This window comes from Astyanax mexicanus, chromosome 15 (genome assembly GCF_023375975.1).
Source record: "Astyanax mexicanus isolate ESR-SI-001 chromosome 15, AstMex3_surface, whole genome shotgun sequence".
Classification (NCBI taxonomy): domain Eukaryota; kingdom Metazoa; phylum Chordata; class Actinopteri; order Characiformes; family Acestrorhamphidae; genus Astyanax; species Astyanax mexicanus.
This window is the reverse complement of record NC_064422.1, coordinates 11,069,176-11,082,221: the sequence shown is the minus strand read 5'-3', so window position 1 is coordinate 11,082,221 and position 13,046 is coordinate 11,069,176. Positions and strand designations below refer to the sequence as shown.

General features: G+C 39.2%; 1 protein-coding gene across 1 annotated transcript in view; it reads left to right on the top strand.

Annotated features, from left to right (window-relative positions):
* Positions 1–9,547, top strand: part of si:ch211-216b21.2 (heparan sulfate glucosamine 3-O-sulfotransferase 3A1) — a 56,291-nt gene extending 46,744 nt beyond the window's left edge. The window contains exon 2 of the mRNA XM_022669290.2: positions 8,439–9,547. Coding sequence (XP_022525011.1) covers positions 8,439–9,060 — 622 coding nt within the window. The 3' untranslated portion in view covers positions 9,061–9,547. The remainder of the gene's footprint in view (positions 1–8,438) is intronic.
* The last annotated feature ends 3,499 nt before the right edge of the window (positions 9,548–13,046 follow it).

Here is a 13,046-nt window from a genome sequence, read left to right as displayed (position 1 = left end):
TCACTGCAAAGACCATCAAAAACATTATGATGGAACTGGCACTCATCAGGACGGCCCCAGGGAAAAAAGCAAGAGTTTTCTCTGTTGAAAAGGATAAGTTCCTCAGAGTTATACTTACTTTTCTAATCAATGACTTTATTACTGCAGTTCTTCACCTGTCAGACTAACTCTAGTTTTAATTCTCTGCTGATCTAATCTGTTCTCTGTTAATCTGAGCTAAATGCTAAAGCTGCTGTTTCCATGTGGGTCAGCCAGACGTCTTCCTGTAGCAGTTTTTTTCTCCGGTTTTCAAGAGTCTTTATTTGAAGGTGTAAGAAAACAGTACTCACCGCTCTCTGGCTTCATCTGTAATTTCTCTACAGAAAAGAAAAGAACTTCTACTTTTAATAGTTACAGAGTTCTTTGTGTTTCTGTGTCTTTTTCTACTTATTATTATGATGAAAGTGTGAATGTGCTGTGTGTAAGTGTGTAAATGCTGCAGTCTGTTTCAGCACTGATTTACTACAGACAAAGGCTCTAAAAATGTAAAAAAAAAAAATGTATCGATTTCTAAAGCTCAATTTATTTCCATTGCTACTTGCCAGCTATAAACTGTTAATCGATTTGGAATTGTTTGCTAAATGGCCCTGGCAGTTTAATGCACAGTTTTGTACACGGGATTTTGCACCATTTCCAGTTATTAACTGGACCTAAAAAGCAAAGGGAGAAAAATTTAGTGTTCTAAAATGTTTACCTGTAGTGTATGTTTAGTCATCAGTTTACCTGTCAGTTACCTGTACAGATGTACAGATCTTGAAGATTTCTATTTAAGCATTACATAATTTCGTGTTTGATAATAAATGTTTAATTGTTATTGTAATATAAATTATTTTGAAAAATTAGTAAGTAAATCTACAATTAAAAACAATATAGTGGATAAAATCATAAAATTGCCACTTTCCTTAACTTCCTCTTTAAATAATGAGTTCATGTCCACTTCGTTATGTTTGTCTAGTTTTTATGTCTATTTTAAAACGCAGAATGCACTGAAAAAAATGATTCATAAAATTGACTTTAAAAAAGTTTTGCAACTTTCTGCATTTGCATTTTTAAGTACATTTAATTTCAGATACATTTAATTTACTCTAAATTTAGAGTAAATAAGTGAACTGAACTTAAGTCAATCCTTTCTTTTAGTAAATTTAAAAAAACTTTGCATTTTGTACACTGGATTTTGCACCATTTCCAATGTATTAACTGGCTTTAAAAAGATTTAATGGCAAAATTAAATGGTGAAAAATGGGGTATTGTAAAACTTTTGACCTGTGATGTATGATTAGTCATCACTTCACCTGTCAGTGGTACAGATGTTATGGCTGATGAGTCTATGTCAGTAACATCTTCCATCTGCTTTTAAGAGAGCTATATGTTAAGAGTAATGTGATAAACTGGACCATGATCTGACTATGTAACATAGACAATTCTTCAATTGTTGGCTTTAGGCACCATCCAAGGACCATTGGTCCTGGACTTTTCTGGAGTTTTAGAGTCTGCTTTTGTCCGGCTTTAGTGTAGCAGGTCACCAGCTTACACAGGTGTTCAGTTTAATGCAGGTATGTTCTAAAAGCTCCTCTCAGTGAAGACCTGAGGCCTAGAAGCTGCTATATTTCTCAATAGCTTAGTGTCAGACCCCCTTTCTGGCCTTTATAGCTGCTGCCTGCCCCGACACAGGAGAGTGCACGGGGAGTCGTGGTCCAGCGGTGTAAAGAAGACATGAAAGCTTCGGCGGGAACGGCAGTAAATCTCCTGCGCTTGGAAGCCAAAGTCCTTCATCTGTTACATCACCTCCACCGCCAATAAAGCTCGGCTAAAGAGAGCGGCGGAGTCGGTTGCCAGGGGTACTGCTGGAAAACAATCTTTCATCAGTGTTCTCGGTTTTACTGCGCTCTTCGGAGTCATAACCCTGTATCCCTTCTGAGTCCGTCCATTAGCAGCCCTCTCTTTTTCTTTTTCTATTTTTTTTTTACTTTTACTATATTCCTCTTCCTCACTCCTCCTCTTACTCACTCACTCACTCACTCTCTCGCTCGCTCGCCTCAATCCTAGGCTTGTCACTGTAGGATTTTCATGCTCTGAAGAGTTTATTTAACTTTCAAATCCTTCACAGCCTCGAATATCATTCCCCTGCTTTCGCTCCCCCTCTCTTTTTTTTCTCTCTCTCAAAAAATAGGTTAATACTGCAGTCTATTACAAAAACATTCCCAGAATACAGGGGCAGAGGAATCTCATGGCTGTGGTAAACACAGTTATATATTTTCTTTAAATTGGATATAATTTAAGCTATATGTAAGTATAACATATTAAATGCAGATCCGTATTCAAAGCTACAGTATACACAGAAGACTCATGCCTTCATTTACTCTTGGTATTACTGTAGAAGACATTGTAGAAATCATTATTGAAGATGATACACTAAATACACTGCTTAAGAACTTTGCTGTCTGCATGCCTGGTCCTTTACTTATATCCACAGTATTTTCCGTCAATACAACGATTGAGCTAAAAGGTTGGGATGCTGAGTAAAATATACAGAAATGTGAATGAAAAACAGAATGCATTGACTTCCAAATCTTATAGACAACTGACATTCTATTGCCAAAAGATCATAGAAAACATACCACAAATAAGACATTTTATCATTTCATGAACAAATATTATCTCATTTAGAACTTGAAAAAGTTGGGACAGGGCAACAAAAGACTGGAAAAGGAACTGTTACTATTAAGAATCTGGCAGTTAGCAGTTTGCAGCATACACAACTAGGTATAATAAAAAGAACATTTACCGCAGGTCCTTCCTTCCACACGCCATTAGACTGTACAACACACGATGTTCTCAGTAGACACTAGTTTACTATTGTAGTACTTCATGCAAAACGTATACTGTGATCTCTTTATCACCATTTGTGCAATATGTTTAACCTTTTCATCTACTATTTATTTGCTATTTATTCACTGTTACTCTTTGTGCAATAATATTGGTCATACGCTACCATAATCATATCTACTCTGACCTTATCTCAGCTGCGCTAGATATATATATATATAGTATAGTATTTTTATATATTTTATGTAATCTTTTGTATACCGTATATAGTTTTATTATTATTTGTTTATATATTTTCCTGACCGGTTCCTTTGTCCTTTTTTCTGTGCTGCTGTAACATTGCAAATTTCCCCATTGTGGGATTAATAAAGTATTATTTTATTATATCTTATTTAAGACAAATCAGTGGCCTAAAAAAGACAACGACATTTCTGGATGATGGTCACCAGATCACCAGTATCTAACACTGACATTGACCCACAAGGATTTTTTACAGATATGCTGCAAATTTTGATCATTTTATGCACCGTAGATGGTGGGATATCTAAAGTATTCATTATTTTATGCTGAAGAACATTTTTAGGCAGTTTTTTGCAGATAGATGAATCTTTTCCCATCTTGGCTTCTGGGAGTTTCAACTCAAAACATCATTTCAAAATGACTTTTTGGTGAAATGGCATGGTAAAAAAAAATGACTAGGCAGCCAAAATAAACCAAACCAAAAGTACTATAGCAAGAAAACCCAGAGGAAACTGCGAATCTGCATAGTTTTTTTGAATAACCATTCCATTTAGGGCTTCCACAGTCTGAAGTTAAGTAGCTAGCTGTATACGTTGTGTTTTATTTGTAAAGAAATTGAAGTACAAAACTGTGGAGGGACCTTTCAGAAGAATAAAGGTTGTCTAAAGGTTCCTAAAAGCTCCTTAAAAGGTTCCTCCACAGTTTTAAATTAAAGAACCTACAGAAGTTCCTCAGGGATCGTGTAATTCTAACAGAGTGGCACGGTTGCAACGTTGTTCAGATCCCTTCATGCCATGAGCTTCCTGACAACAACACAATAGCAACGGTGCATTGACCTGCAACAAGCAAGATGCTGCTTATTAAATATGAAAGGCTACTTTTGAAGCAGCTCATGTCTATTTCATAAAGGAGATAATGTGGCGTGTTTTTGGCTTGGCGGTTAGCCGTCCCCGCTGGCCCGGTGACCTGCAGAATACATCGCTAGCTACATCAGCACTTCTTCCACAGGAAGTTAGGTCCACCTGGACAACAGTTCTTCTGCCCATCAATAATTTGTCATGACCTCGACGTGGTCGTTGAGCACAGATGGTGCATGGGAGAAGTTTCTTCTACCAGCAAACTTCTGACATTTACACAACGTTTTCTGCCTCTACGTCAAAAAGTTCGCTTCTGGAGTCTGTTTAGAAACAGAACCAAGTGGTTTGCTGTTGAAATGTATAATCAAGTTTAGTTTCCTAATCAAAAGTTGGTATTTTTAGCTTGATTTTAAAACACAGTCCTCTTTCTTGAGGCGGGGATGCTTCGTCAGAATCTGAATCACCACCGGTGTTTACTCGCTGTACATCCTGTGGAATCTTAGACAACAAATCTGTGATTCCCGTCCTCTGTAGAGCTGCTGAGCTCAACCTGAAACCAAGCCAGTGGCCTCTGGGGTGATGGGCCAGAGGTAATGTGAGAAGAAGGGAAGCTTGTTCCTCTCTCTCTCTTTTTCTCTCTCTCTTTCTCTCTCTCTCTGTACACATCGTACAAAGCCACAGTGAGCCTCAGCTCCTTCTCCGAGCTCCATTGTTGGAACATGATAAACTGCTGTAGCTGTCATCCCTCGCAAGCCTTCTGCTCCTGGGTCGAGCAAACCTGACTAGCAGCAGGAGGTTTGGATCTCGATTAGATGGTAGAGGCACCAGTTACATCACTGCAACCAACAAGTAGAGCACTAAAATAAAAAACCGTGTAGCCAAGGCACAGGATATGTTATGCCATTATATAGGACCGCTGGACAGTGCTTCCCGACCACAGTATTGGGATATCACTTTTACCTACAGTAAACACTAATTTTACTTTAAGAAGCTTCCCAAAATTTTGGTTTTCTATCTAGTACTTTTTTATCATGCCTTACTGTTTTTTACTCTATTATTCAATTGCATGTTTAAAAGATCATTGTGAAAGACTCATTCATAGTCTTTTGGCTAAAGAATGGGATTGGGACCATAAGTTTGCTGGTTTAATGCTGTTATTGTAGTGTTGTAGTACTCGAGTCTGGTCTTTGTCTCAAGAACATAAACAAGCGGTCTCTGTCTTGTCTCAGGCTCAACCTTATTTGAAGTCAGTCTTTGTTTTGGTCATGGAAATTCCCGGTCTTAGCCTTGACTCAGACTTGACTACTGAAAGTCTTGGTCTTGACTCAGACTCGACTACTGAAAGTCTTGACTTAACATGCCCCAGTGTTGACTAGGATTCAACTACTTAAAATATTGGTCTTCACTCAGACTCAACATGCTCCTGTCTTAGCCTTGAATCAGACTCAACTACTTAAAGTCTTGGTCTTGATTAGACTCAAAATACCCCAGTCTTACCCTTGATTTGGACTCAACTACTTAAAAGTCTTGGTCTTGACTCGGACTGAACATGAACCTGTCTTAGCCTTGACTCAGACTCAGCGGCTTGCAGTCTTGGTCTTGATTTATACTCAACTACTAAAAGTCTTGATCTTCACTTAGACTCAATGTACTACAGTCTTGGTTATGACTTGGGCTGATTTTCTAAAAGTCTTGATCTTGACTCAGACTCGACATATCCTTATCTTAACCTTGACTCGGGCTCAGCTACTAAAAATCTTGTCTTGACTCAGACTTGAAATGCCCATGTCTAAGGCTTGACCTGGACTCAACTACTAAATTTTTTGGCCTTGACTCAGACTCAACTACTTACAGTTTTGGTTTTGACTCAGACTCAACATACCTCAGGTCTAGTCTTGACTCAGACTTGACATGTCCCAGTCTTAGCATTGACTCAGACTCAACAAGTCCCAGTCTCGGTTTTGTCTCAAATTCAGCTCTAGTGGTTCTGAATTTTAGTATTATCTTTAATAGCCTGAAAACTGAGCATGCTACAGAGACAAGGGACGTCGGTTGGGGACAAAAAGTGGGTACATTTTAGTTTAAAAGTAATAATAAAATAAGAAGTAGTGGGTTGAAGTGCTCATTGCTCCCTGAGTGCTATGGTGGCTTTTCTAGAGATACGTTGTGAGGATCAGTTGACTAGTAAGTGTGTGAGGGTTTGTTCCCTACAATGGATACTTGAATGCAGAGGGAGGCTAATAAAATCTTAATTAATTCTTATCCTAATAAAAGCATCTCCAAAATTTATAAATATCCAGAAAACTATCTAAGATCAAATCTGGAAACCACTGATAGCATAGAATTAAAATTACCCTGGAATGAAAATGATTTGAAATCAGTAGAATGAAAATGATTTTCAGTAGAAACCCACCTGAGAGTGAAATGTAGCCTGACACGTAGCATATGCCACGTCCTGAACTGGCCTTGTGAACACCACAAACGAGACAACATGTCAGATCCTGATGCCTTTTAGCTGTGTTTTATTTAGCATTTCAACAAGAACTGTTTGTCATGTGTCACATTACTGCATCCCTCTAAAAGCCAGACTGTTTAAAACATTGTGGGACATCATCTCCCACTCACACACCTCCTTCACCCACTCTTTCGCTCGCACTCGTTTAGCAGCTTGTGTGTTCACCCAAGCGTAACTGTCTCCCATTCCAGCTGTGCTGCAGATGAATGCTAGCCATCGCTAGCGCTAGCCTCAAAGTCTCTACACACACAGATACACACTTAGCTGAGGAGGAAGTGTGTGTGTTGGTCTGTACCCAGTCCAGCGGTCACACTAGCTGAAAGAAAAGAGCAGATGAAAGTGAAGCTCTGCAGTTAGACCCCAAGGCCTTGACGACGCCTTTGACCCCAAACCGCTAATGCTGTTACGGCCTGTAAACTGCTCCTGCCACAGGGGGCCAGGGAGGCCATTCTGCCGGGTCCTAAGCCCCCTGCTTAGTGTAAACGGATGAATAATTGAGGGCTGGATCCTGTACTTTGGTTTTAAACTGGAAATTCCAGCAGTGCCCTAAATGGTGGAGGAGAAGCTGGTTATAAATCATTAACATAGTGCTTTTTACCCACTTTGGTTCAGGTCACTGTCCTGGAGGCTAGCTGAGAGAGAGAAATAGAGAGAGAGAGGAAGGACTGAGAGAGTGGAAGAGACTGATGTGAGTGTGAAAATGAGTGGATAGAGTAGTAGAGAGAGAGAGAGAGAGAGATTTAAAGAAGGGAGGCTGACTGTCATGGTCTAATAGATTAGCCTCTTTTCTCTATTTCTTTAAGAACCTCCCAGGTCAAAGCTGAAAGTTGTGGAAAGCCGTAAGCCAAATATTATGCCTTCTTCTTCTGGCCAGTGGGAGGATCTGCTTTTGATGGATCCTCCATTGAGTGGACAGTTCTCATGACTCTAAGGAGATAACATGATAGTACCTACTTAATGATCATGTCAATTTTTGGACACTTTAATTACTAAGCTACACTGTTGCTTTCTAAAGCAGCACCATGTGTATGTGTTTATCCAGTGCTGTGGTAAAAAAAAAAGTGTCAGTCCGTATAATTTTGTTATTAAACTGAAAGCAGAAGCATTTCTGAGAGGAAAAGGAAAAAAATAGTGTGTTTAATGGCACCAATGTGTGTCACTCGTCTTTACGTACTTAAATACAGCCTCTAAAAGAGGATCCGGCTCAGTTTTACTGAACGCAAGCGGCTGGTGGAGCACTGGAGACTTCAGAAGAGGAAACTCAGAGCTCAGTAGCTCATTCACCCACAGTAAAACCAAAGAAGTTTTTGAAATGATTCTTCCGCATGCTTGGTGCATTTACCCATTCTCACCAAAGAGGGGCCTATAACACCCAAATTTCAAAACTTACAAACATCAGCTTTATGTAATCTTGCCTTACATGTACAGTACCAGTCCAAAGATTGGATCCACCTTCTTCTTCTGTGTTTTTATTTTAGATATTTTTTCTACGTTGTAAATAAATAGTAAAGAAAAATGTATAATGTCCATTGCAATGAACGCAGGGTCTGTAGTTCTTGCCATAAAAACATAATTACATAATAGAGCTATTCACTGTATACCTGTAACTCTACCTCTTCACTACTTTACAACTGATGCTCTCAAACACATTATTAAGAGACAAGAAATTCAAGTAAATAACTCTTTATGAGTTCAGCACAGCTGTTAACTGAAAGCCTGAATTCCAGCTGACTCTACCTCATAAAACTGACTGAGGAAATAAGGAAATGCAGTGATGTGCAAAGCTGTAATGATAATAATGATGATAAGGGTCATCTTAGTGTATGATATACTGTATCTAAGTAACTTGGTCCATGAGCAACCTGGTGCTGAACTAACCTTGCTATCAATCTATTTTTTTTTATTCATTAGCAATGTTAACCGTTTCTGACTTTCTCTCTTCCTCTCCTTCTCTCTTCCAGAGACCTGATGCCCAAAACACTAGAAGGTCAGATCACCATGGAGAAAACTCCTAGTTACTTTGTGACCCGCGAGGCTCCAGCCCGGATCTACGCCATGTCCCGGGAAACCAAGCTCATCGTGGTGGTGAGGGACCCGGTCACTCGGGCCATCTCTGACTACACCCAGACTCTCTCCAAGAGGCCGGACATTCCCTCTTTCGAGAGCCTGACCTTCAAAAACAGGACTACGGGTCTGATCGACACCTCATGGAGCGCCATCCAGATCGGCATCTACGCCAAGCACCTGGACAACTGGCTCCAGTACTTCCCCATGAGCCAGATCCTGTTCGTCAGCGGAGAGCGGCTGATCAGCGACCCGGCCGGAGAGCTGGGCCGGGTGCAGGACTTCCTGGGGCTCAAGAGGATCATCACGGACAAACACTTCTACTTCAACCAGACCAAGGGCTTCCCCTGCCTCAAGAAGGCTGAGGGCAGCAGTAAGCCCCACTGCCTGGGCAAAACCAAAGGGCGGACCCACCCCAACATAGACCCTGAGGTTGTGCAGAGACTCAGAGACTTCTACAGACCCTTCAACATGAAGTTCTACCAGATGACTGGGAGAGTGTTTGGCTGGGACGATTGATGATTGACCGAGGAATCAGCTTAAGGAAAAAACGACAAAAACGTACACTGTGAGATATGCTTGAGGACAATGAAAATGTCTCCGTAAAATGAATGCACTTATACATGCATTTTTAGTGTTTTAAGTGCGTCACTTATCTCACCAGCAACAGAGACATGTTCTGTGCTTCATCCTGACGAAGACATGCCACTTCACTATCCACTTCAGTGTATGCTAACAACAATTCCTGGAGTTCTGGACATTTTCAACCAACGCCTAGAGTCCTGGAGGGGCCAAAAACTGCAGATTTTCCGTTTTCCTGGCCATTTATCAGCTATTTTACCTATGAATACCCCAGTAATTAGACTTGCGTTTAGGGAATTTGGCAGATGAGCCTTATTTTAAAGTGGAATCTTATCCCATGTCTTCTTGCAAATTAGTATTTTTTATGTTTCCCTTCACAAGGCTTTATATGATATTTGATTAAATTGGATAAACCAGTCCAGAATGACTTGGCGTCCATTTCGTTAGAACATGCCAGGAAAGTTCGTACTATAGCAGGAACAGCACTAAACACACTGCAGTGTGTGTGTGGCCCTCCAGGACCCGAGCCGGACATCTTTTCTCGAATGTGCTGAAATAAAAGAGTCATCCATGGGAATTACTAGAATTACTGAGAGCTTGGACCTATCCGCACGCTGTGAGTCAGAGTTATAGAGTATTTTTATGGAACTATGCATCAAATCTCAGTGGGTTGTGAACTGTGAAACCTCCACTGCGAAGCTGGCGACATGACGGAGCTCAGCTCAGTTTCGCCATATTTAAAAAAGAAAAAAAAGGAACTACGCTGCTTGGAAAAGTTTGCAATTTTTTTTTAAAGAAACGATAAAAAGATAAAAAGAAGTATTTTTTGAAAAGTTATTTATTTAAGAATATGGAATGATGTACACAGATCTAGCGTAGCTATTTTAAATAACCCTCACTGAGATTTCTCCTCAACTTCTGTATGGTGTACATTTACTTTACGGTGCCTGATGGGGTTGGATTTTGTATTTTATAACATTATAACTGTCTTCTACTAAACATCTATTTTATTTGGTTTATGATTTTGGTATCAGTGTGCCTCCCTGTGTTACAGATTTATTTTTTTTCCCATTTTCCCCAAAATTTTCTGGCCAATTGTCCCACCTATTCAGCTGCTATTCAATCACTAGTGATGCCCCAACACAAGGAGGATGAAGACTAGCACACACTAGCATCACGCTAGTACTAACGCTTGAAGGAAAGCGCAGCGACTCGATTCTGATACATCAGCTCACAGACGCAGCCTTGTGCTGATCCACATCACCCTAGGAGTGATGAGGGGAAAAGAAAGAGCGCCATCTACTGTACTGTACCCACCCAGAGAGAACAATTCCAACTGTGCTCTCTCAGGGCTTCTGCAGCTGATGGCAAGCTGCATGACTGGGATTCAAAACAGCGCCCCCTGCATTTAAGTTTGAACAAAAATCGCTTTTTCTTACCCCTAGGCCTGTCATGATAATTACATTTTCGTCCAGTGTCTGAACATGACCTTTCACTCATCACATTAATCCCATTAACGTGCCTGAGCTGGTATAAACTTTTAAATTTTATTTGAATATTACATATTTGATTTTAGTCTAATCATGTCTAAATATTTGGAATAATTTTAAGTTTAAGTTCATATGGTGTGATGTATCATTTGAAATGACAATAATGTCATATATCACAAAACATTCTGGGAGAATTTATAATATATGGATAATTAGTAGTGGAGAAATACCAACTTACCCACCTCTCTGTTCAAATGTTTAAACTGTTTCTGATACAGGTTACAAATACATTTGTTTCATAGAAAGTGAAAAATTATAAGACCATAATGGAACCTCAATGACAGCAGCTTTGTATGTGTACGTACAGGGGTTGGACAATAAAACTGAAATACCTGCACATTGAATTCTGCGTGATTTGATCAGCCGTGGTTTTATGTTTTTTGGATACAATAGGGGTTAGCACCCGAACATCCCTTTCAGACAGCTTCCTCTTACAGCGTCCACAGTTAATCCTGTTGGATGTGGTTGGTCCTTCTTGGTGGTATGCTGACATTACCCTGGATACCGTGGCTCTTGATGCATCACAAAGACTTGCTGTCTTGGTCACAGATGCTCCAGCAAGACGTGCACCAACAATTTGTCCTCTTGTGAACTCTGGTATGTCTCCCATAATGTTGTGTGCATTGCAATATTTTGAGTAAAACTGTGCTCTTACCCTGCTAATTGAACCTTCACACTCTTACTGCTCTTATTAATGAAGATTGGACACCAGGCTGCTCCAATTTAGCCATGAAACCTCCCACACTAAAAAGACAGATGTTTCAGTTATATTGTCTAACCCCTGTATGTGTGTGTGTGTGTGTGTGTGTGTCTGCGTCATGCAGCATTTTCAATAGCAGTTTCCAGAGAGCAATAAAGCAATGCAACTGTTTTTCTTTGCAGTCTAATCGATTCTACGATGCTGCTTTTGCATCTGATTTAAACCCTGATGGATTTTTATAAAGCACACTTTTAATAAAATCAAAATATGCATATGAACATCAAGAACCTCTCTATTTGTTCTTTCACTGATCTGCTGTTAGAAGCTCCTACATTTATGGAATAAACAATCTTTATTAAAATCAATTATATGAGGATTTGAATTCAGATTTATTTAGTTTATTAGAGTTTGGGAATGTCATTTTTGAAAGGTTAGTAGCTGATGTATTTCACTTCAGTGGGCTAAATGGGTATTGATTGTATTCTGCTGTGTTCATACTGAGGGTTCGTTCTCAGGGTTGGGCTGCTGTTAGAGTCTGTTTAGTGTTTGTTAGTGTTTGTGCAGTAGGGTTTCCTAGCTGCTCAGTATCATATTGAGAAATTTGTAACATATAGTTCATTCAATATACACTACACTCATCTGACAATATATAGAACATTTTTGAACATCTGTACTTTTAAGCTTTACTTGAACAACACTGAGAAATGGAAGTAATATAATTAAACACATCAAATTGGAGAAATGTCATTTTAAATTATATGTAAAAATGTAAATTTCTTGGGAGGACAATAGTTAGCTCCCTCCCTCATTTATTTCTACAGAAAAATGCACAAAATTAAAAGGTAAATGTGAGTCAGTATGGAAAAAGCAAATAAAATAAAAGTGCAGTGTTTTGTTTATTGAAGACAGTATGATCCCAAGATATTTAATGCAATTTCAGAAAAGGTTCCTTTACTTAATATGGAAAACATTTTGGAAATTCCACCATCTACAGTGAAAAATACTATTAAAATATTCTAAGACATAGATGGTTAGTACTGGATGCTGGTGATCTTCGGGCCCTCAGGCAGCACTGCATTAAAACAGGCTGTAATGATTCTGAAATGGAAATCACTGCATGAGCTCAGAATTTGTTAACTTTTTGAAATCATAAATGTCTGTGAGCACAGTTTACTGTAGGCTAGAAGACCACGTCAAGACGAAGCCATATTTAAACACCATCCACAAGCGCCACTGTCTTCTCTGTGCCTAAGCTCCAAAAACGTATATTTTAATTTAGCAAAATCTGGGTCCTGATGAGAGCCAGCTTCATCATAACATTTTGATGGTCTTTGCAACTGCATTGATAACACTTGACATTCTAGTCATTTATCTGGAAGCAATTTAAGCAATGCTTTATTTAGTTGAGTAGTTCTTGCTTCTCATAATCTGGATTATTATAGAACATTACTTAAATATTCACTATTCACTGTATACCTGTAACTCTACCTCTTCACTACTTTACTTTAACTGATGCTCTCAAACTTTAACATTAAGAGACAAGAAATTAATTCAAGTAATTAACTCTTGATGAGTTCAGCACAGCTGTTAACTGAAAGCCTGAATTGCTGGTGAGAAATTTAAGCAAGAGAAGCTACTTTGAAGAATCAGACATATAAAACATATTCTGTCTA